This window comes from Pan paniscus, chromosome 1, assembly GCF_029289425.2.
Source record: "Pan paniscus chromosome 1, NHGRI_mPanPan1-v2.0_pri, whole genome shotgun sequence".
Lineage (NCBI taxonomy): Eukaryota > Metazoa > Chordata > Mammalia > Primates > Hominidae > Pan > Pan paniscus.
The window spans coordinates 198,937,435-198,962,908 of NC_073249.2; the positions used below are offsets into that span (position 1 = coordinate 198,937,435).

At 44.4% G+C, this 25,474-nt stretch overlaps 1 protein-coding gene across 1 annotated transcript; it reads left to right on the top strand.

The window, feature by feature from the left end:
* The first annotated feature begins 1,236 nt into the window (after positions 1 to 1,236).
* Positions 1,237 to 24,534, top strand: RPA2 (replication protein A2). Its single transcript, XM_003828079.8, is given in 10 exon segments — positions 1,237 to 1,335; positions 1,337 to 1,497; positions 1,758 to 1,864; positions 8,644 to 8,745; positions 8,884 to 8,997; positions 18,375 to 18,449; positions 18,961 to 19,077; positions 21,681 to 21,788; positions 21,972 to 22,066; positions 23,821 to 24,534. Coding segments are annotated over 10 exon segments (1,029 nt in total). The 5' UTR covers positions 1,237 to 1,270; the 3' UTR covers positions 23,906 to 24,534.
* The last annotated feature ends 940 nt before the right edge of the window (positions 24,535 to 25,474 follow it).

The following is a 25,474-nucleotide window of genomic DNA, read 5'->3' on the forward strand; positions in this document are numbered from 1 at the left end:
AGCTACTCCGGAGGCTGAGGCAGGAGAATCGCTTGAACCCGGGAGGCGGAGGTTGCAGTGAGGTGAGATCGCACCATTGCACTCCAGCCTGGGCAAAAAGAGCAAAACTCAGTTTCCGGAAAAAAAAAAAAAAAAAAAAGGAAAAAGAAGGAGAGAAGAAAAAAACACACAGTCCTGGAGCCCAAAGGCCATGTCTATCTTACTTAACCATTGAATCCCAGTGGCCAGCACAGGGCCAGGAACAAAGAAGGCATAAACAATTCTATTTTTTTTTTTTTTTTTTTTTTTGAGTCGCAGTCTCTCTCTGCCACCTAGGCTGGAGTGCAGTGGCAGCATCACAGCTCACTGCAGCCTGGACACCCCAGGCCCAGGTGATCCTCCCACCTTAGCCACCCCAGTAGCTGGGACCCCAGGCACTTGCCACCACACCAGACTAATTTTTAAAAATATTTTTTGAGAGAGGGTCTCACTATGTTGTCCAGGCTGGTCTCAAACTTCCAGCCTCAAGCGGTCCTCCCGCCTCAGACCCCATTTGCTGGGTTTACAGGCATGAGCCACAGCACCTGCTAATTTTTCTTAAATACATAAATGAACATAAAATTCTAACAATGCATGAGTATTTTGAGGAAGGAACTGACAAAATGTTCCACTCCCTATGGGAGGAACAGACCAGCACGTTATATGAAGAATTATGAAAAATGGTCGAAATGACTGGAGAGGCCAAGCCTGGATGAGACTGGGATGGGGACAGGTGCGGGACGAGGGGCACCACCCTCAGATCTTTCACAAGTCTGTCATGGGCAAGAGGGCGTAGGTTTCTCACAGCCCCACTGGGGAGAATCAGCACCATTGGTGGCATTACACGAAGAGAATGTGACCTCCTATGTAAAAGAATAAGCAACTCCACGCGGTGCTGTGAGGCTAGTGGTGCGAGTCCCTGAGGTGCGCAATTCCCGCACGACCGTGGGTGGGAAACACCGAGGCCAAAACTCCACTACAGCCCTTTAGATGAAGGCGTCGTCTGATTGGTGATAGTTTGGCACGAACCTGAGCACGCCGAACAAAGGAAGTGACGTCAGAAGTCGCGCACTTGACGAGGGTGGGATCACACGGCGCTGCGCCGCGGTAGTATTGTTCTGATTGGTTGATTTCTTGCGACACCGCTCTGCCAGCTCCTTGCTTCCGCTAGTGCGGAGGGTTTTGCCCTTCGTAAAGATGGCCGCGGAGGCTTTTGGAGCCAACTGGGAGCGCAGTACGCGATTTCTGGAGCATGGGCAGAGAAGACAGGAACAAGCGTAGCATTCGTGAGCACCGATTGGCTGAAGCGAGCACCCCGGGAGCTGACTGGCTCCGCCATTCGCTGGAAGGAGTTAGTGGCGCCAGAGAAAAGTAGCCAGAGCGGCGCAGTGGCGGCCGCGTTCTGTGGTTTTCCGCTATTCCCCCAGACCCGCACCTTCTCGGCCTCTTTGCGGAGAATCGTGACCAAGATGTGGAACAGTAATGATGGGGGTGCGGGGTGGAGGAGGAAGAGAATCGCAGGAGGTTTTAGCAAGAGGGCGAGCCTAGGGTCCGAGAGGCGTGTGGTAGCGGGAGAGGAAGGGCGGGAGCGGAGCTGGGGCGTTTGGGGGTCGCAGGAAGGCGGCGAGGAAGGTTAGGGAGACTCGGGCAGTGTTTGAAGGGGCGAAGCCTCCGGGAGCCTGCGGGTTTCTCGGAGGCGTGGGACGTGGCACAGGCACTAATCCTGTTGTTCAAAACAGGTGGATTCGAAAACTATGGCAGCTCCTCATACGGGGGAGCCGGCGGCTACACGCAGTCCCCGGGGGGCTTTGGATCGCCTGCACCTTCTCAAGCCGAAAAGAAATCAGTAGGTTGAAAGGAGTATTTAGTTTTGTTTTATCCTGTTCTGAAGTCCCTGAGTCATCTATGACAGAAACTTTATGCTTTGAAGGAAGATTTCAACATGAACTGATGCGATAATGATCTATTATTATCTGCATCTCTTATAATTAAGTGCTGTAAGTTTCAGAAATGAAATCTTGCCAAATTTTGCACCTCCTGTTTCCCTGGCTTTTCCCGTCGTTGGCCTTATTTTGAAATTGATCAGTGTAGCTAATGAGTCAGTCTTGTGTGAACGCCCTCAACTTGGTTTTTAAATTTATTTTTATTTTTTAAAATAGAGATGGAGTCTCACTATGTTGCCCAGGCTGGTCTCGAACTCCTGAGCTCAAGCGATCCTCCCACCTCGGCCTCTCAAAGTGCTGGGGTAACAGGTGTGAGCCACTGCTCCTGGCCTGAACTTGTATTAATAGTCTCTTTTACATTCTTTTTTTTTTTTTTTTAGATGGAATCTCACTCTGTTGCCCAGGCTGGAGTGCAATGGCGCGATCTCGGCTCCCCGCAACCTCCGCCTCCCGGGTTCAAGCGAGTCTCCTGCTTCAGCGTCCCGAGTAGCTGGGGTTACAGGCATGCGCCACCACGCCCGGCTAATTTTGTGTTTTTAGTAGAGACAGGGTTTCTCCATGTTGGTCAGGCTGGTCTCCAACTCCCGACCTCAGGTGATCCACCCGCCTCAGCCTCCCAAAGTGTTGGGATTACAGGCGTGAGCCACGGAGCCCGGCCCAAAGTCGTTTTTAAATTAAATGGGATGAGGCGACATCAGGAGTGTGGTTTTTGGGCCGGCCGCGGTGGCTCACGCCTGTAATCCCAGCACTTTGGGAGGCTGAGGCGGGTGGATCACCTGAGATCAGGAGTTCCTGACCAGCCTGGCCAACATGGTGAAACCTCGTCTCTACTAAAAATACAAAAATTAGCCAGGCGTGGTGGCAGGCACCTGTAATCCCAGCTACTAGGGAGGCTGAAGCAGGGGAATCGCTTGAACTCTGGAGACAGAGATTGCAGTGAGCCAAGATGGTGCCACTGCACTCCAGCCTGGGTGATAGAGCAAGAGCAGACTGTCTCAAAAAAAGAAATGTGGTCTTTGAAGTCATAGACGTGTGTTCTGCCATTGCCGTGCTGCTTTACTTGTAGGGTGTCACTGGACACATTTCTTAACTGGCTTGGGAGTCAGTTTTGCCCCTGTGAAGAGGGGCTAACATACCTTAAAATGTCATTGTGAGACTTAATATTATATACAAAGAATACAGGCTATGGAGCCAGAACATGGGGGCTCCAGAATCCATCTTGCCTTTTAACTGGCATTGTGACTTCAGGAAAGCATCTTGAAGGCTGTGGCCCTTGGTTTTTCTCATCTGATGATACTGGTAGTACTCATGTCACGGGGTGGTTCTGAGAATTGATGAGTAAGGCAATGTGTAGGAAAACAATCTATAGAAAGCTGTCTAAATGTTGATTAGTCACTCTGAAATGAGTTTGCCTTTTTTTTTGAGACAGGGTCTCTGCCAGGCTGGAGAGCAGTGGTGCGTGATCACAGCTCACTGCAGCTTGGACCTCCATGCCTCAAGTGAACATTCCCACCTCAGCCTCTCTAGCAGCTGGTACTACCTATGTTCACTGTGGTGTCAGGCTTATTTTTGTGTTTTTTTTTTAAGAGGCGGCGTTTGGCCATGTTGGCCAGGCTGGTCTCAGACTCCTAGCCTCAAGCAATCCACCCACCTCAGCCTCCCAAAGTGCTGAGATTACAGGTGTGAGCCACCATTCCCAGCTGAGTTTGCATTTAACAACTGCAATTTCATTTTATAAATGTGAGGTTAATTTGATTTCTCTTTAGGAGTCACTCAGATGTGTTAAGATTCAGTGTAAGCAAGTTAAAAAACTCAATGATATTCTGGTATATTTGGACATTGCTTTATAACTTTCTTTCTTTTTTTTTTGAGACAGAGTCTCACTCTGTCGCCCAGGCTGGAGTGTAGTGACACAATCTGGGCTCACTGCAACCTCTGCCTCCTGGCTTCACGCCATTCTCCTGCCTCAGCCTCCTGAGTAACTGGGACTACAGGCGCCCGCCACCACACCCGGCTAGTTTTTTGTATTTTTTTAGTAGAGACAGGGTTGTACCATGTTGGCCAAGATGGTCTTGATCTCCTGACCTCGTGATCTGCCCGCCTCGGCCTCCCAAAGTGCTGGGATTACAGGTGTGAGCCACCGTGCCCGGCCGCTTTATAACTTTCATATAAATTATTTTATGTAATTCTGTAAGGAATTTATTGTTTATTCCAGCATACTAACAGGGACTCAGGTATATTAAGGGATTGCCTAAGCTTACATAGCTAGTAAGGAACTAGAATCAGACAGTACACACATGATGCTGAACAAATCCAACATCTGATGAGCAGCAACTTCTCCCTGTTGTAGTTTTCTCTTTCCTAGAAGATCTCAAGGGACTTTAATTCTCTATTCTGATTTTCTTGAGGTTGTGAAGGAGAAAACAAGGTAGATGATTGGTTCTCATCTTTTCTTCCCAAGCTTAACTATTTTTCTCCATTCTGGTTGTTATAATTTTTATCTCAGAATTCCTAAAAGCTGGGTATTAAGATAGCTTTTCAGAGAATAATGCTTGTAAGTTGGAGACTCAATCCCAGTCTCTGAATTTTTTTTTTCTTTTTGTGGAGACAGGGTGTCACTATGTTGCCCAGGCTGGTCTCAAACTCTTGGGCTAAAGCAGTCCTCCCACCCTTGCCTCCCGTGGTGCTGGTATTACAGGCATGAGCCACCACACCCGGACAGTCTTTTTGTTTTTATTTTTATTTTTTTTTTTGAGACAGTCTCTCTGTTGCCCAGGCCAGAGTGCAGTGGAACAATCTCAGCTCACTGCAACCTCCACCTCCTGGGTTCAAGCGATTCTCCTGCCTCAGCCTCCCGAGTAGCTGTGACTACAGGCGCATGCCACCATTCCTGGCCAATTTTTGTATTTTCAGTGGAGACGGGGTTTTGCCACGTTGGTCAGGCTGGTCTCAAACTCCTGACGTCAGGCGATCTGCTCTTCTTGGCCTCCCAAAGTGTTGGGATTACAGGCATGAGCCACTGCGCCTGGCCTTGTTTTGTTTTTAAATCTAGTATTTTCCACAGTTAAAAGTTAGGTAAACGCCCTATTCTTTTTTTCTTTTAAAATTGAGACCGTCTCACTTTCACCCCCGCTGGAGTGCAGTGGTGCAGTCATAGCTTACCACAGACTCTTAACTCCAGGGGTCAAGGGATCCTCCCACCTCAGCCTCCCGAGTAGCTAGGATTACAGGTGTGCCGCACCATCCCTGGGTGATAAAAAACTCTATCCAAAATGTTTCCTGTTGATTATATATTTGTTCAATATGATTGAACCATGTGAAGTTTCAATTAGTGACCCAATTTTAATCTGTAATAATGGTACTTTCCTGAAGTACTGTCAGAGTAGTCTGTGGTTCATAGTCAGCTATGAAAATTTTTTTAGTTTGAAAGTGTTTTTGTTTTTGTTTTTCCAAAATTAAGCATATTTTTATTGACACTTTGTGAACCTCTTTGGAGCAGACTAGGAATTCCTTGTGATCAATTCCTACATAAAATATATGCTCAATAAAAAATAAATACTTGATTTGAGATGAATTTGAAGGCATTGTTAACATCTCAACTGTTACCTATATGTAACATTTTTACCTGAGAGGTAATAATATTTGTCAAACATCTATTACATGCAGAGATTGGTATTAGCACTTCATATATGTTATGTGTCTCATTTACAACTTAAGAGGTATATATCCCCAGTTTTCAGAAAAGGTGGTCATGTGTCCAGGACTTTGGAGCTGGGATTTGAGCATGGGTCTACAGGACTCTCTGGCTCCAAACCTCATGTTCTTGCCACTTTACCTTACTGGTTCTTAAGTTTTCTTATGCTGAAGATACAATGAAAATCTCAGCTGTGATAGGTAAAAACAGAAATATAGTAGTTTGTGAGAGGTAAATCCTGGGACCCCTGCAAATTTTAAGACTATAAATATTAACATAGCATGTAACTTTACCTATAAAATACCATAAAGTAAAATTGAAAAAGTTGATCCTGTCAACGTTGTTATTAAAAGCTATTGCAAATGTAAAGAATGAGGAACAATAGCTAATATAATAATAGCTAAAATTTGTTATTGTGTGCTTTGTGCTGGGTAGTATTCTGAGTCCTTTACCATGTAATTTTTATAATATCATTCCTAGTTTTGCAGATGAGGAAACTGAGGTACAAATGAGTTAATACATGTGACCAAGAGCGACCACTCTTTTTTTTTTTTTTCTCTTTTTGAGGAGAGTCTCTGTTGCCCAGGCTGGAGTGCAATGGTATGATCTCGGCTCACTGCAACTTCCGCCTCCCGAGTTCAAGTGATTCTCCTGCCTCAGCCTCCCCAGTAGCTGGGATTACAGGCATGCGCCACCACACCTGGCTAATTTTTTTTTTTAATTTTTAGTAGAAATGGGGTTTCGCCATGTTGGCCAGGCTTGATCTCAAACTCCTGACCTCAAATGATCTGCCCGCCTCGGCCTTGGGATTACAGGCGTTAGCCACCACGCCTGGCCAAGCAGCTGCTCTTGAGAATAGAGCCACAATCTTAACCCTCAAGCTTGGCTGCTGCCTTTTGTGGCATATGTGCCAGCGGTTGACTGAGCTTACTTTATCCTGTTGTGGCAATACTCACCATTCACAATCATGCTTCAGCAAAATGAAATATTGGCAGTGTCGTGGATGTTCAGGTCAGAGTTGCAACTGCTAAATCCATGAAGGCCAAGAGTCTACTGTGTTCTAAGTCTTCCATGTAGTACAGGTATTGGTCCACTTCCTCTTGGCTTCTGACAGGAAGAGCTCTCCTCGTTTTTGTGCCTTGTACATATTCCCTCTAGGAGACTGGGAGTACATACTTGCCCTCAGCCTGTTACCTGCTACTTTTTCGCTGTTGAAATTCTCGTGCTTCAGAGTTCAGCCTAAAGCCTCCCTCTTTTGCCAGTAAGCTTTTCTGAGGTCCCACATGGCATGTTTCATTTTACAGTGTATCAAGATCAGGTTTATTGTTTACCTTTGTACCTCCCCTAGATTAGGAATATGTTGAGGGTAAATCCTGTCCCATCGTATTCATCTTCATGTTACCCAGACTACCTCTTGCCACTGGTAGGCAAAAATAAGTTTACACTGTTGTCTGGCTGCTTTAAGATATGATTTGGGCCTGGCGCGGTGGCTCACGCCTATAATCCCAACACTTTGAGAGGCCGAGGTGGGCAGATTGCCTGAGGTCAGGTGTTCGAGACCAGCTTGGCTAACATGGCAAAACCCCATCTCTAGAAAAAATAGAAAAATTAGCTGGGCATGGTGGCGTGCACCTATAATCCCAGCTACTCGGCAGGGCTGAGACAGGAGAATTGCTTGAACCCAGGAGATTGAGGTTGTAGTGAGCTGAGATCGCGCCACCACACTCCAGCCTAGGCAACAGAGTGAGACTCCATCTCAAAAAAAAAGATATGATTTGAGTGTACTCACTAGATACTGTTCTGCCTACCCTATCCTGCCTCTTCCCCCTAAGACGTCCAACATGAGTCCAGCACAGTGGTTTATGTGTGTAATCCTAACACTGGGAGGCTAAGGTGGGAGGATCACTTGAGACCAAGAGTTTAAGACCAGCCTGGGCAACATAGCAAAACCCCATCTCTACAAAAAAAAAAATGTTTTTTTAATTGACTGGATGTGGTGGTGTGCCTGTAGTCCCAGCTACTCAGGAGACTATAGCAGGAAGATTGCTTGAGCCCATGAGTTTGAGGCTGCAGTGAGCTGTAATGCCACTGCACTCCAGCCTGAGTGACAGAACAAGACCCCATCTCAAAACAAAATTTGGCCAAGGGCAGTGGTTCACACCTATAATCCCAGCACTTTGGGAGGCTGAGGTGGGCAGATCACCTGAGGTCAAGAGTTCCAGACCAGCCTGGCCAACATGGTGAAACCCCATCTCTACTAAAAATGCAAAATGCTGGCACATATAGTCCCAGCTACTCAGGAGGCTGAGCCAGGAGAATCGCTTGAGCCCGGGAGACAGAGGTTGCAGTGAGCTGAGATCACGCCATTGCATGCCAGCCTGGACAACAGGAGCGAAACTCTGTCTCAAAGAAAAAAAATTTAAAAAGATGTCCAACATGGCCAAGCTCTTACTCCATTTCCCCAGGAGCTCCATTTGATTGTCAAAAAATCTGTCCTACAAGAAGCTATTCTTCTACCTTTTACAGTTCATCACAAGACCTACAAGCAGTTCCAAAGTCCTGTCTCCATTAGTCATTTCTCAAACCTTTTCCCAATACCATCTCATTTTGTCAGTGACCTGAACAGCAGCACCAGCCTGTCTACACCCTAAAGCTGGGGTTTCCTCTTGAAGGTCTGTTCTGGCAGCAGCAGGTCATTCTTCCTTATCCTGTCCCCCACTCTGACCTACTCATTTTGGTGAATTCTCAGAGCAACATGTGTATCTATTCAGCAGGAGCTCTGGAGTTAGACAAACCTGGGTTTGGATTCTAAAAGTGTGGTATTGGTTTGCTATATGACCTTGGTTTCCATCTCTCTGAAGCAAGGATAATGAGATTTGTTTTGAAATTCAATGTTCTAATATATTTAAAGTACTTGGCACATGGCAGGTGTTGAATGAGTGGTAGTTATTACTTACTGAATTGAATTTTGCATGTTTTTCTTTTCAGAGAGCCCGAGCCCAGCACATTGTGCCCTGTACTATATCTCAGCTGCTTTCTGCCACTTTGGTTGATGAAGTGTTCAGAATTGGGAATGTTGAGATTTCACAGGTATGTCAAATAATTTGTGAAAGAATCACTTACTCATAATAAAGAATGAAATAAGACTTCATTAAAAAATACAAAAATGTAGCCTTGGTTTCAGGGAGAACCAGACCTTTTTTTTTTTCTTTGTTTCTTCTAACCTAGGTCACTATTGTGGGGATCATCAGACATGCAGAGAAGGCTCCAACCAACATTGTTTACAAAATAGATGACATGACAGCTGCACCCATGGACGTTCGCCAGTGGGTTGACACAGATGTAAGTGGCTGTTTTTGAATCATGATGGGGTTACTTTGGAACTGTGGAGATGTTGAACTTTTTTAGTCTTTTTAAAGTTTTTTCTTATAAAAATAATACAAAAAGACATCAAAGACAGATACTCTAAAGTGAAAGGTTAGTAGATTTGATTATATACCTTCCCAATATACCAAAAACAGAATTAAAAGTCAAATGACAGGAGACAGTAGAATGTTAAGTTCCATTAGAACAAAGTTTTTTTGAGACAGAGTCTCACTCTGTCGCCCAGGCAGTGCAGTGGTGGAATCTCGGCTCACTACAACGTCCGCATCCCGGGCTCAAGTGATCCTGTGCCTCAGCCTCCCAAGTAGCTGGGATTACAGGCACCTGCCACCACGCCCGGCTAATTTTTGTATTTTTACTAGAGATGGGGTTTCACCATCTTGGTCAGGCTGGTCTTGAACTCCTGACCTTGTGATCCACCTACCTTGGCCTCCCAAAGTGCTGGGATTATTACAGGCTTGAGCCACCACACCCGGCCCCTGCTTTTTTGTTTGTTTGTTTGGTTTTTTTTTTTTTGAGACAGAATCTTGTGCTGTCACCCAGGCTGGAGTGCAATGGCGCAATCTCAGCTCATTGCAGCCTCTGGGCCCCAGGTTCAAGCAGTTCTCCTGCCTCAGCCTCCCAAGTAGCTGGGATTACAGGCACCCACCACCACACCTAATTTTTTGTATTTTTAGTAGAGATGGGGTTTTGCCATGTTGGCCAGGCTAGTCTCAAACTCCTGACCTCAGGTGATCCACCCTCCTCAGCCTCTCAAAGTGATCGGATTACAGGCATGAGCCCTCACGCCTGGCCTAGAACAAAGATTTTTATCTTGGTCACCGCTGTAGCCTTAGCACCTAGAGCAGTGCTAGTCACATAGTGGTCCTGGAATAAGTATTGTTTAAATGAATGTGGAAAATATTTGCAACATATTACAAACATTTAAGTTTTTAATTAATATAAAGCTCCTTTTTGGCTTGGCATGGTGGCTCACGCCTGTAATCCCAGCACTTTGGGAGGCGAAGGCGGGCGGATCACTAGAAGTCAGGAGTTGAAGACCATCCTGGCTAACACGGTCATCATAAAAATGGTGACCTAACGCCGGGCGCAGTGGCTCACGCCTGTAATCCCAGCACTTTGGGAGGCCGAGGTGGGCGGATCACGAGGTCAGGAGATCAAGACCATCCTGGCTAACACAGTAAAACCCTGTCTCTACTAAAAATACAAAACATTAGCCGGGTGTGGTGGCAGGCGCCTGTAGTCCCAGCTCCTCGGGAGGCTGAGGCAGGAGAATGGCATGAAGCTGGGAGGTGGAGCTTGCAGTGAGCCAAGATTGCGCCTCAAAACAAAAAAAGACAAACAATGGTGACCTAGCAGAACTCCACAGCTTAGGAGTTTACATCAAGGAAAGAATTAAAGACAGGTACAAAGATTTAGGCCAGTGAAGTGGCTCACGCCTGTAATCGCAGCACTTTAGGAAGCCAAGGCAGGCAGATCACCTGAGGTCAGGAGTTCGAATCCAGCCTGACCAACAGGTGAAACTCCGTCTCCTAAAAATACAAAAATTAGCCCGGCGTGGTTGTGCGCACCTATAATCCCAGCTACTCAGGAGGCTGAGGCAGGAGAATTGCTTGAACCTGGGAGGCAGAGGTTGCAGTGAGCCGAGATCATGCCACTGCACTCCAGCCTGGGCGACAGAGCAAGACTCTGTCTCAAAATGAATAAATAAAAATAAAGCAATCTCAAAATACTAGCAATAAAGGATTATTAAGTAAACCATGACACATTTATAACATACTACAAATGATACAGAAAAGCGTGTATTGCCACAAAGAAGTGTTTGCCATAAATTGTTGAGAAAAGCATATTACAATGTGGTATGCAGGATTTGACCCAATTTTTACAAAGCAGCATATATATAAGTGTCTTTATAAACATGGATAAAATAGACTGAAATACAGTATATACTTTTTATCCTTTTATTTTTCAATTGTGCAGAAGGCCTCTTGGTGTTTTGTATTTTGTTTTTGAAATACATTCATTACAGAAAATTTGGATAATAAAGACTGTTTTAGGCTGGGCATGGTGACTCACGCCCGTAATCCCAGCACTTTGGGAGGCCAATGCTGGCGGGTCACCTGAAGTCAGAAGTTTGAAACCAGCCTGGCCAACGTGGTGAAACTCCATCTCTACTAATGATACAAAAATGAGCCGGGTGCCTGTAATCCCAGCTACCCAGAAGCTGAGACAGAAAAATTGCTTGAACCTAGGAGACAGAGGTTGCAGTGAGCCAAGATTGCGCCACTGCACTTCAGCAGATTGCCCACTGCTCTGTTGCTCTGGGCAACAGAGCAAGACTGACTCAAAAAAAAAAAAATACAGTTTTCCTTCAAAAACCACAAGTTATCTATAGAGAAATAACTTGGTAGTTATGTAATTTTTAAATTTTTTCCTTCTCAGAAAAATAAAGGATAATTCATTCAGCAGTTATTGTTGGAGTACCAATTCTGAACTAGACTGTGCTTGGTTCCAGGTATAAAAAGAATGAGGTAGACACAGTCCCTGCCATCAAGCAGGGAGGTAGATACTATGGATACCTAATACTACTTGTTCATACAAAATGCACTATACTTGCTTATAAACCATTTAAAAAGTCACCTGACATCTCATGTCTCTCAAAGAACTACTATTACGACACATTTTGGAAAATATCCTTTCAGACATCTGTCTCTGCATATATGTACATACAGGTGTCCACATACCTCTTTTACTGTAGAAGGGATAATATGCTATGCAACTGCTAAGTAATTTGCTCTTTTCACTCAAAATTATGTTGTGGAACTGATTTTTTTTTTTTTTGAGATGGAGTTGTGCTCTTGTTGCCCAGGCTGTAGTGCAATGGCGCGATCTCCAGCTCACCGCAACCTCCGCCTCCCAGGTTCAAGCAATTCTCCTGCCTCAGCCTCCAGAGTAGCTGGGATTACAGGCATGTGCCACCACACCTGGTTAATTTTGTATTTTTATTAGAGACAGGGTTTCTCCGTGTTGGTCAGGGTGGTCTTGAACTCCCAACCTCAGGTGATCCACCTGCCTTGGCCTCCCAAAGTGCTGGGATTATAGGCATGAGCCATCGGCCTTTTTTTTTTTTTTTTTTTAATAGAGACAGGGTCTTGGCTTGCTGCCTAGGCTGGCCTCAAACCTGGGCTCAAGTGATCCTTTGGCCTTAACCTCCCAAGTAGCTGGAACTATAGGCTGATGCCACCGTGCCTGGTGAGGAGCTGATTTTTTTTTTTTTTTTGAGACTGAGCCTCACTCGTGTTATCCGGGCTGGAGTGCATTGGCGCAATCTTGGCTCGCTGCAACCTCTGCTTCTCGGGTTCAAGCGATTCTCCTGCCTCAGCCTCTCGAGTAGCTGGGACTATAGGCGTGCACCACCACACCCAACTGATTTTTGTATTTTTAGTAGAGACGGGGTTTCAACATGTTGGCCAGGCTGGTCTCAAACTTTTGACCTCAGGTGATCCTGCCTCAGCCTCCCAAAGTGCTGGGATTACAGGCTTGAGCCACCATGGCCCAGCCAAGAACTGATTTTTAATGTTATCTGTAAAGATTTACATCTATCATTTTAAATGACCACCGATTCCATTATAAGAATACATCATCCCTTACTTAACAGTGGACCCAGTCAGGGAACAACATTTAACTTCTTTTCAGTCGTTTGCTATTATATACAATGCTCCAGTGAGTATCTTTGCATACATTTCTTCATGATTATAAAATAATCGTAAGGCCAGGCGTCGTGGCTCACGCCTGTAATTCCAGCACTTTGGGAGGCCAAGGCAGGCGGATCACCTGATATCAGGAGTTCAAGACCAGCACCGCCAACATGGTGAAACCCCATCTCTACTAAAAATACAAAATTAGCTGGGCGTGGTGGCACACACCTATAATACCAGCTACTCGGGAGGCTGAGTCAGGAGAATCAGTTGAAGCTGGGAAGCAGAGACTGCAGTGAGCCAAGATCGTGCCATTGCATTTAGCCTGGGCAACAAGAGCAAAACTCCATCTCAAAAAAATAAAATAATCATAAGATGTATTCCTAAAAGTAGGTTTTCTGGGGGGAAATACACACTTGACATTTTTTTAACATCTTAGTTTTTGCATTTTTGTACTGTCTTCTCTAAAGGTACCAGTTTACGCTTCAGTGATGCATGAGAGTGCCCAGTTAGTTTCCATACCCTTAACATTTTTTTTTTTTTAAGAAATAGGATCTCACTCTGTTGCCCAGGCTGGTCTCAAACTCCTGGGTTTAAGCAATCCTCCCACCTCAGCCTCCCAAAGTGCTGAGATTACAGGTGTGGGCCTCTGTGCCCATCCTCCATACCCTTTATAACAATGGGTTTTTGTCTTAAATTTTTGCCAGTATGATAGTTGTTTTAAAAAATAGTCTTTTTGACTAGGTGCGGTGGCTCATGCCTGTAATCCCAGGACTTTGGGGAGGCCAAGATGAGTGGATCACCTGAGGTCAGGAGTTTGAGACCAGCCTGGCCAACATGGTATAACCCCGTCTCTACTAAAAATAAAAAAATTAGTCTGGCATGGTGGTGCACGCCTGTAGTCCCAGCTACTCGGGAGGCTGAGGCACAAGACTCGCTTGAACCCAGGAGGCAGAGCTTGAACCCAGGAGGCAGAGGTTACAGTAAGCGGAGATCTTCACACCAGTGCACTCCAGCCTGGGTAACAGAGCAAGACTGTCTCAAAAAAAAAAAAGTATACGTAAAAATAATAAAAAAAATTTAAAAATTAGCAGGGCATGGTAGCACTTGCCTGTAGTCCCAGCTATTTGGGAGGCTGAGGCAGGAGAATTGCTTGAGCCTGGGAGATGGAGGTTGCAGTGAGTCAAGATTGCGTCACTGCCCTCTAGCCTGGGCATCAGAGCAATATTCCATCTCAGAAAAAAATAGTCTTTTCAGTGAAAATTTTGTCATTTTTTTATGTGTATTTCTTTGGTTTTAGCCATATATATGTTTTTTTTTTTTTTACTATGTTTAATGTCAATTTGTGGGGTTTTTGTAAATTTTCTCTTTGATTCCCCTTCCCCTAAGAGTGTTTTTGTTTGCAAGAACTTGAAAATGATTATAGTGACCTCTTATAATGAGGCCAGGCACAGTGGCTCACACCTGTAACTTTAGCACTTAAGGAGGCTTAGGCAGGAAGATCACTTGAGGCCAGAATTTCAAGACCAGCCTGGGCAGCATGGGAAGACCCTATCTCAAAAAGAAATAATTTTGAAAAATAAATTGTGCAGTTTTTTCTAGTTTACCTTTCGGAAGCTTCTACTAGTCCCAAAGTTTGTTTTTTTTTGTTTGTTTGTTTTAGTTAAAAAATACTTTATGGTGGCTGGGCGCGGTGGCTCACGTCTATAATCCCAGCACTTTGGGAGGCCGAGGCGGGAGGGTCACCTGAGGTCAGGAGTTCAAGACCAGCCTGGCCAATGTGGTGAAGCCCTGTCTACTAAAAATACAAAAATTAGCCGGGTGTGGTTGTGGGCACCTGTAATGCCAGCTACTTGGGAGGCTGAGGCAGGAGAATCGCTTGAACCCAGGAGGTGGAGGTTGCAGTGAGCTGAGATCGCGCCATTGCACTCCAGCCTGGGCAACAGGAGCGAAACTGTCTCTCAAAAAAAGAAGAAAAAAAAAAACTTTATGGCTAACAAATTGTAATAATCAGTTATCCGAACCCTCAGCAATTCATAATGTTTTTGCTAGTGGACATTCTTGCCTCACTGTTGATGGCTGCTGACTGAGGAGGGTGGTAGTTGGCTGAAGGTTGAGCTGGCTGTGGCAATTTCTTGAAATAAGACAACAAAGTTTGCCTGAGTAACTGAGTCTCCTTTTCACATAAGATTTCTCGATATTATATCATGCTGTTTGATAGCATTTTACTTACAGTATAACTTCTTTCAAAATTGGATTCAATCTCAAACCCTGCTACTGCTTTCTCAACTAAACTTATGGAGTAGTCTAAATCCTTTATTGTCGTTTTAACAATGTTCACAGCATCTTCACTAGGAGGAGATTCCATCTCAAGAAACCAGTTTATTTGCTCATCCATGAGAAGCAACTCCTTTGAGAGGCCCAGGCGGCCAGATAGATCATTTGAGGTCAGGAGTTTGAGACCACCCTGGCCAGCATGGTGAAACCTCGTCTCTACTAAAAATAAATAATTTAGCTGGGCATGGTGGTACGTGCCTGTAATCCTGGCTACTCAGGAGGGTGAGGCAGGAGAATCACTTGAACCTGAGAGATGGAGGTTGCAGTGAGCCAAAATTGTGCCACTGCCCTCCAGCCTGGGTAACAGAGTGAGGCTCAGTCTCAAAAAAAAAGGAAGCAACTTCTCATCCACTCAAGTTTTACCATAAAGTTACAGCAATTCAGTTATATCTTTACGCTCCATTTCTAATTCTAGTTCTCCTGCTATTTCCACCACATCTGCTATTACTTGCCCCACTGAAGGTGGAGGTAGCAGTGAGCCCAGATTGTGCCATTGCACTCCAGCCTGGGTGACAGAGCGAGACCTTATCTCAAAAAAAAAAAAAAAAAAATCTTAAGCAGCCACCCAATATATACTTCAGATTAAAAAAGAGCTGTTGGCCAGGTGCGGTGGCTCATGCGTGTAATCTCAGCATTTTGGGAGACTGAGGCAGGTGGATCACTTGAGGCCAGGAGTTTGACACCAGCCTGGCCAATAAGGTAAAACCCCATCTCTACTAAAAATGCAAAAACTAGCCAGGCACAGTGGTGCATGCCTGTAATCCCAGCTACTCAGGAGGCTGAGGCAGGAGAATCACTTGAACCCGGGAGGCACAGGCTGCAGTGAGCCGAGATCCCACCATTGTAATCCGTCCTGGATGATAAAACGAGACCTTATCAAAAAACCAAATAAATAAATCTCAGCTGGGTTCGGTGGCTGACGCCTGTAATCCCAACACTTTGGGAGGCCGAGGCGGGTGGATCACCTGAAGTCAGGAGTAAGACTAGCCTGGTCAATGTGGCAAAACCCTGTCTATTAAAAATACAAAAGCCGGGCACCGTGGCTCACGCCAGTAATCCCAGCACTTTGGGAGGCCGAGGCGGGCGGATCACGAGGTCAGGAGATCGAGACCATCCTGGCTAACAGGGTGAAACCTTGTCTCTACTAAAAATACAAAAAATTAGCCGGGCGTGGTGGCGGGCGCCTGTAGTCCCAGCTACTAGGGAGGCTGAGGCAGGAGAATGGTGTGAACCCAGAAGGTGGAGCTTGCAGTGAGCTGAGATCCCACCACTGCACTCCAGCCTGGGCGACAGAGCAAGACTCTGTCTCAAAAAAAAAGAAAAAAATTGTTCATATTATTTCTATGGTTTCTTTTATTATCATTAAACCTATGATCTACATGGAATATATTTTGATAAAAGGAGTTGAGGTAGAGATCTTTTCTCAAGTGGATTCAAAATGTTGTATATGGGAATACAATTGTTTTGTTTGTGTGGTTTTTTTTTTTTTCTTTTTTTTTGAGATAGAGTCCTGCTGTGTTGCCCAGCCTGGAGTGCAGTGGCACAGTCTCTCACTGCAACCTCTGCCTCCTGGGTTCAAGTGATTCTCCTGCCTCAGCCTCCCGAGTAGCTGGGACTACAGGCACCCACCACCACACCTGGCTAATCTTTGCATTTTTAGTAGAGACAGGGTTTCCCTGTTAGCCAGGCTGGTCTCGAACTCCTGACCTCGTGATCCGCCCGCCTCAGCCTCCCAAAGTGCTGGGATTACAGGCGTGAGCCACTGTGCCCACCCTTTTTTTTGTATTATTAATAGAGGCAGGGTTTCACCACGTTGGCCAGGCTGGTCTCGAATTCCTAACCTCAAGTGACTTGCTCGCCTTGGCCTCCCAAAATGCTAGGATTACAGGCATGAGTCACTGCACCTGGCCAGAGTTTTTATTTTTAAGCATATATTTTCTAGTTTTTTGTTTGTTTTTAGAGACAAGGTCTCACTATGTTGCCCAGGCTGGTTTCAAACTCCTGAGCTCGAAGGATCCTCCTGCCTTGTCCTCCTAAAGTGCTAGGATAACAGGTGTGAGTCCATATACCCCGATATATTTTCAATTTTTTTTAAAGTAATACATTTTATGTAGTCAGAAAAGAACTTTAAAAATCAGCTAATGGGCCGGACACAGTGGCTCAAGCCTGTAATCCCAGCACTTTGGGAGGCCGAGACGGGTGGATCATGAGGTCAGGAGATGGAGACCATCCTGGCCAACATGGGGAAACCCCGTCTCTACTAAAGATACAAAAAAAATACAAAAAAATTAACCGGGTGTGGTGGCAGGCGCCTATAGTCCCAGCTATTTGGGAGGCTGAGGCAGGAGAATCACTTAAACTTGTGAGGCAGAGGTTGCAATGAGCCGAGATCGTGCCACTCCACTCCAGTCTGGGTGACAGAGCAAGACACTTCGTCTCAAAAAAAAAAAAAAAAAATCAGCTAATGTATTTTTCTTATAAATAATGTGCGCATATTCTAGGAAACTGATAAATATTAAAATCGTTTTTAATTATCCTAGTCAACCATTATAAACAGTTTAGTGTGTATTGTCCCAAATGGGAAATCAGCTTTTTTCCATGTATCATGACTTGTTTTTCCAGGCAGTAAATAGAATTCTATGTTATCATTTGCAACAGTGTGGAGTATCCTATTATATAGAAATGTGTACTTTATGTTGGATATTTAGGTTGTTTTAAAATTTTTAATATTCTATACTATGATAAATCTAAATCTTAATGCATGTTCTTAATTACTTCCTTAAATTCCTAAAAGTAGAATTGCTTTGCCAATAAGTATATCCACCAGAAAATTGTGTGCCTGCCGGGCGTGGTGGCGGGCGCCTGTAATCCCAGCTACTGGGGAAGTTGAGGCAGGAGAATTACTCAAACCCTCCCTTGGGAGGCGGAGGTTGCAGCGAGCCAAGATCGTGCCACTGCACTCCAGCCTGGGCGACAGAGCGAGACTCCCTCTCAAAAAAAAAAGAAAAGAAAAGAAAATTGTGTGCCTAAGAGCTTGAACGAGAGTGTCACAATTGTTTGCTTTTTTATGATGTGCTACAGAACTTTGGAACTGATAATTACCTTTAGAGATATTTTTATTGTAATTCCTGATTTTACAAAATAAGTTGTAAAAGGCAAGGCAAACTACTTAATGCCATTTTAGGATCCTTTAACTCTTCTACTTCATAACTTTCTCTTTCTATACATAATATAGAAATGTTAAAGAGGCTTTTACCAGCATCACTAAAACTTTAATGACATGTTTGTATTTTATGTTAGGACACCAGCAGTGAAAACACTGTGGTTCCTCCAGAAACATATGTGAAAGTGGCAGGCCACCTGAGATCTTTTCAGGTAAAGTCAGAGTAAAATAACAGTTAAAGTGTTTTTGCATGAAGCAGTTTCTAGATTCATGTCATGGCTTTTGGATAGTTAAAATACTTAAGTCTCCCTGTTTAATGGGAAGTTATTTCTTACTCTCTTCAAAAGGAAATAACTTTTCTTTTTTTTTTTTTTAACCTTAACATGAAATTAACAGAATGGTAAAGAAAGAACAGAATCTCCTTCTACAATTGCTGTCTGTGGCGTTCATTAGTTGGAGAAAGGAGAACACTAGATTTGGAGTCAGGAGTCTAGATTTTGCTTGGTTATGCAACCTTGGGAAAATTATTAATGTCCCTTAGCTATTAGTTTTAGTTTTTTTTCTCCTCATGTTTGACCATATTTGGAATACCTCTGAGAGTGTATAACATTTTTCTCATATTGGTGAAATATTAATATTATAACCAAGGAAAGAGCCACAGTGTTGACCTGAAATTAATGTATGTTCATATTTTATTCACATTTTTTTCCTTCATTTTAATAGAACAAAAAGAGCCTGGTAGCCTTTAAGATCATGCCCCTGGAGGATATGAATGAGTTCACCACACATATTCTGGAAGTGATCAATGCACACATGGTACTAAGCAAAGCCAACAGCCAGGTGAGTAGCCTCGCTTTCCTAGCTTTTTCTCTTCCCTGGAAGAACACAGGCTACTTTTGTGTTCCAGCTTTGATTTCCTTGATATTTTGAAGGCCGAGCCAGAGAAAGACATCACTAAGTCCTCAGAACACTTTCTCCATTAGCTTTGTCATTGTATTTTATTCCAGGTGAAACACTCATGTTTCTCTCAGAATTAGGAGTTCCTCTGACTCCACTGGCCTGGACAGCTGAGGCCTGTGACAACCCTCAGGTGTAGACATGTAATTGTAGGCTCTTAGCTCTTATATAGCTCTTAGCTCCAGGATTGTCAGTGCATACTCAGAGAGTAGTCCCCTTCAGGACAGCATTTTGCTGTCTTCCTTCCAACTTACTGGCTAAGTAGGAAAAATTATGTATTATTATTTTTTCCCTGAAATTATATTTCTTGGTTCATATTGAAATTTCTCCCTAGTATTTTCCATTGTGTGAATTCACTTTGACAAGTCCATCTAGGACCATGCAAAACTAGAGTTGACTGTAGTATTAGAAAGCCCTCAGGGCAAGGTGTGGTGGTTCATGGCCTGAAATCTCAGCACTTTGGGAGGCTGGTGTGGGGGCATCACTTGAGCCCAGTTCAAGACACCATGCTGGGCAACATAGGGAGACCCTGTCTTTACAAAAAAAATTAAAGAATTAGATGGGCTACTTGGAAGGCTGAGGTTGGGAGATCACTTAAGCCCAGGAGGTCAAGGCTGCATTGAGCTGTGATCGTGCCACTCACTGCAGCCTGGGCAACAGAGCAACCTTGTCTCAAAAAAAAATAAAGAAAAAGAAAAATATTTATTGCGCCTACTTTGATTTGATAGTCCCAATCATTCTAGTCGGCATTCGAGTATAGCAGTGAACACTATATACTTACATTCTTGGGAGAAACAAGTAATAAACAAAAATATATGTATCATTTTAGGTAGTTATATAGGTGCTCTGAAGTAAATAAAACAGGAGAAGAGGCTGATGGAGGGAACAAGAATGGTACAATTTTAGATGAGGAACATTCTAAACCAGAGGGACTAGGATGTGCAAGAGCCAGGAGTGTGGAGTAAGCATGACATCTCTGAAACCAGCAAGGCCAGTGTCTGGAGTGAAGCGAATGACAGGGGAGAGGGAGAGGGTCATAGGCAAGGAGGCAGGGCCCAGATTATATGGGGCTTTGGAGGCCATGGTAAGGATTACCTTTACTCAAATTTTTAAAATTTTGTTTATTTGGGTTTTTTGTTTTTGTTTTTGTTTTTTTTGAGACAGAGTCTCGCTCTTTCGCCCAGGCTGGAGTGCAGTGGTGCGATCTCGGCTCACTGCAAGCTCCGCCTCCCGGGTTCACGCCATTCTCCTGCCTCAGCCTCCCGAGTAGCTGGGACCACAGGCGCCCACCACCACACCCGGCTACCACCACACCCGGCTAATTTTTTGTATTTTTAGTAGAGAAGGGGTTTCACCGTGTTAGGATGATCTCGATCTCCTGACCTCGTGATCTGCCCGTCTCAGCCTCCTTTCAAAGTGCTGGGATTACAGGCATGAGCCACCACGCTTGGCCCTTTTTTTCGAGACAGTGTCTCACTCTTGTCACTCAGGCTGGAGTGCAATGGCGTGATCTCGGCTCACTGCAGCCTCCGCCTCTCGGGTTCAAGCAATTCTCCTGCCTCAGCCTCCCCAGTATCTGGGATTACAGGTACGCACCACCACACCCAGCTAATTTTTGTATTTTTAATACAGGCGGGGTTTCACCATGTTGGCATCCGGTTAGCAGTCCGGCTGGCAATGAGGATTTGTGGCCTAGGAGGCGGTCTGGGATGAAATCCTGGGGACACTGTCAGCTTTTTGGGAGACAGACAGAAGAGGCTAATGAGGGATACTGAGAAGTTTCAGTTTGAGAGGCAGATGGAGAACCAGAAGAATGTGGTGTCAAGAAGCCCAGGGAGGAACACATTTCAAGAGGAGTGTGGTCAGCAGTGTTTGCTTCCGAGAGGTCAAGTATTAGGAGGACTGAAAGAGACTTTTGGATAATTGGTTGAAAAGTCTTTGGTGACTTTGGTGAAAACAGTTTCAGAGGTGTACTGGGGGACAACCCAAATATGGTGGGCTGAGGAGTGACTGGGGAGAAAGGAAATGAAAATAGTGATTGCAGAGCATTTTAAGAATTTGGTGGTTAAAAAAAAGAAAGAAAGAGAGGACGATAGGGACTGTGTCTCCTTTTCTCTGCCTGTGGTGCTTCATGCCTATTGACACTCAGTGAATGCTTGAGTGATTGGGCTCCATGGATACCAAAATAGCAGACTCTGGGTAATTTTCTTCTTGCTGCTACTCTTCTCTGGTTCGTCTGACATCACAAACAAAAGGAGCCAAGAGTATCTTTCTCTTTTTGATATTTATGTGCTTCGGGGAGTTACTTTATCTTCCTGTGAAATACTCATTAGATAATAGCTGTCCACTCCAATGTAAGCAGTGTTATAAACTGGGAAACTGTTTATAAATTGTTTTTTGTAAGCTGCTTAACGAGCTATTTTAAGTAGTAAAGACTGTTTAACTTGATGGATTTTCTAATATTGCTAACTTATTTCTTAATTCAGCCCTCAGCAGGGAGAGCACCTATCAGCAATCCAGGAATGAGCGAAGCAGGGAACTTTGGTGGGAATAGCTTCATGCCAGCAAATGGCCTCACTGTGGCCCAAAACCAGGTAACCTCCACCAGAGTGGCTTCAGAAATACAAAACACAGATAGTCTTAAATTTTGTTACTTCCTTAATGAGCTACGACTGTTTAAGTACCTGGTTCATTTCTTTTCTATAAAGGGACTCAGGTTTGCAAAGGGGAGGCTGATCCAAAATAATTGCTAAAATCTTTCTGATTTGAATCTTCAGGTGTTGAATTTGATTAAGGCTTGTCCAAGACCTGAAGGGTTGAACTTTCAGGATCTCAAGAACCAGCTGAAACACATGTCTGTATCCTCAATCAAGTAAGTATTTGATTTTCATGAGCTCAGGCTCTGGCATTGTACCTATTTCACCTCACAAGGGTTTCCTGATAGTGAGAAGTGGGTTTAAAAAGTAAAACTTGGCAGCCGGGCATGGTGGTTCACGCCTGTAATCTCAGCACTTTGGGAGGCCGAGGCAGGTGGATCACCTGAGGTCAGGAGTTCGAGACCAGCCTGGCAAACATGGTGAAAACCCCGTTTCTACTAAAAATACAAAAATTAGCCGGGCATGGTGGCACGCAACTGTAATCCTGGCCACTCCGGAGGCTAAGGCAAGAGAATCGCATGAATCCAGGAGGCATGGATGCAGTGAGCCACCATCACACCACTGCACTCCAGCCTGGGTGACAGAGCGAGATTCCATCTCAAAAAGTTCGCCAGGCACTAGCTCATGCCTGTAGTCCTAGCACTTTGGGAGGCTGAGGTGGGCAGATTGCTTGAACTCAGGAGTTCAAGACCAGCCTGGGCAACGTGGCAAAACGCTTGTCTCTACAAAAACAATAAAAACGAATTAGCCGGGCACAGTGGCGCATGTCTGTAGTCCCAGCTACCCAGGAGGCTGAGGTGGGAGGATCGCTTGAGCCCAGAAAGTCAAGGCTGCAGTGAGCCATCATTGTGCCACTGCACTCCATCCTGGATGACAGAGTGAGACTGTCACACACACACAAAAAACTTAACTGCAACCCTGTTGGCAGAATGGAAATCGTTCAGCTATGGAAAAATAGGAAAAAGACTATGGGCCAAAATGGTGCTACCCATCACATCACTCATTCAGCAAACACTAAGGACCATTATATGTGAGGGATATATAATAATTCTGAGCAAAAAGTTGACCTGATTTCATTATGGGATTTAGACTGGAGGAAGGAAGTCCTTAGCTCCTGGTCGTCAGGTGTACAGTCCTGTTGCTGTTACTGTCCCCATTGTGGACATGAGTGTATTAGGCTATCTGTACCTTATTAAACAATCAGTCCTTCCAACACCCTTGTCCTGATTCCATCTTAGACAAGCAGCCTCCTGATTCCAGTGTAGTAAACCAGTCAAACAAACTGACTTATGGTGCTTGTGATAGTTATTTGTTACTATAAATCAATTGACCTGCCAGGCCTAGATAGATAAGAAATGCTCAGGGCTGATTCCATTTCCTGTCCTGTAAAATTAGGATAGTAATTCCTATCTCAGAGTTGCGTGCTGATGAGGTAGAGAACTGCTGTTACTTAGGTGCTCTGTAGATTGTGGCTATTAAATACGTTACTGACACTAACCCTGAGGACCTTGAAGGGTTTGAAGGTTTCAGAGTGTTTCCTTTGCTTCCCACAACTTTACTTCCCTGAGAGGGACCAACGGGGTTTCAGTGTGTGGCTGGAAAAGGGGGACTTTTAAAGACAGTGGTTTCTACTAGGAGATTTTGTGTGCAAGTGTGACTACAGCTTTAGATCCTTGTTTTCCTGCTTAGACTGTATTTAAGTGAGGCCCTGTTGTCTTTCCTTTGCACAATTTGGGAGAGGGATCCAAGACAGCCCTAATAGCCATTGTCTCCATGAATAAGCTCTGTTTTGCTATTTTACTGGCATTTCTCCCTGTGAGAGCTTTCTATGTGCAGAATACTTGTGAATTCTTAGCTAAGGTAGAAAGTTGGGAGATAAGCGAAGTTTGCATATTTGGCCATATCCAAAAGGCAGTTTCCTTCTGAATTGGCCTGAAAATGACCTTTTTTTTTTCTTCTTTCTTTCTAGGCAAGCTGTGGATTTTCTGAGCAATGAGGGGCACATCTATTCTACTGTGGATGATGACCATTTTAAATCCACAGATGCAGAATAACTGGATCTAACTGGGTACCTGAGATATTTTACAGCTGGACCTAGTTTCACAATCTGTTGTCTCCAGCTCTGCATATGTCTGGCCAGGGGGCTTCTAGGAAGTAGGTTTCATCTATCAAAGGTCTCCTCTGACTTCCTTTTGAAACTTACTGCTCTTCTGTTTTATTTTGTTTTGTTTGAAGCTCAGAGGGAGATGGGCAATTGACAGGGATGCAATCCAGGGTGGGATTTCTTGAGGAAGTTACAAATAAGCTTGTTACAACATCAAGATAGATGGAATTGGAAGGATGCTACCAGGAGAGTACTTACATAGTGCTCAGGAGTTTCTCTTCTTAAAATGTTTCCTGCTGAAAGATGAGCAGGACCAGGGTGTTGTAGGCAGAACCCTAGCCGAGAAACCTGCTGGCCTCTGCCTGTTTTCATTTCCCACTTTGGTTGTGTGGCATTACTTTCAGAATTGCACTTTCCTGCTTGTCATGACTTTTTGACACACTTGCCATGACGTGTGTTTCTGTGAACATGAAGTTCTGCGGTAGTGCCTCCAGGGGCAGAGGAAAAGAAGAAGTGTTACTGCGTTTTGTACAAAATAAATACATTCATATGTTTAATAAAACAGTTCTATTGTAGTAACTTGTAAAAATTCTCGTTTTTCTTTCTGAGCAGTGTAATGACTACTTTATCATCTGAGGCAGTGTAACATAGTGAAACTTGGATTTGAATTCTGGCTTTCCCACTTTTTAGTTAGAATCTTGAGCAGGCTATGTCAGCTCTGAGAACCTCCATTTCCTCATTTACAAAAAGAAAACGTTATTTCCCCTGGGTTTGTTGTGAAGATTGAAAAAAACATAGTCTGTAAAGCGTCTAAATCTAGTATTGCCATTTAAAGGGATTATAGAATGGACTTTAATGTTGACTCCTTGGCAGTGTGTGATCATGTAACTGAATCAAATAGCTACCCATTTGGCCTCAAGATGAGACTTTCCAAAAGCCTATGGTCATTTTTTGGCCAACTTGATTGGCTGTTTCTTACAGAAAAAGAAACTAGTTCAGTGATGTTTTTGACAACTCCTGAAAGTAATCTACATCTTGAATAAAAGAACCAATTTTGAGATAAAGTTAGTGAGACGTAACATCCAAATAAGAATTCTCTGGCCGGGCGCGGTGGCTCACGCCTGTAATCCCAGCTCTTTGGGAGGCCGAGGCAGGCAGATCACAAGGTCAGGAGATCGAGATCATCCTGGCTAATTCGGTGAAACTCCATCTCTGCTAAAAATACAAAAAATTAGCCAGGCAAGGTGGCGGGCGCCTGTAGTCCCAGCTACTCGGGAGGCTGAGGCAGGAGAATGGTGTGAACCCGGGAGGCAGAGCTTGCAGTGAGCCGAGATTGCACAACTACATTCTAGCCTGGGCAACAGAGCGAGACTCCGTCTCAAAAAAAAAGAATTCTCTGCTTTAACTCTGTTTCTAAATGAGATCTAGCAGCTGTGTAGAGAAGGCTCCACCTACTTGGTTTCTAACAGTGGATGAATGTATGGTTGTTTTCTATACATGCAGAGTTGTTAACATCTGC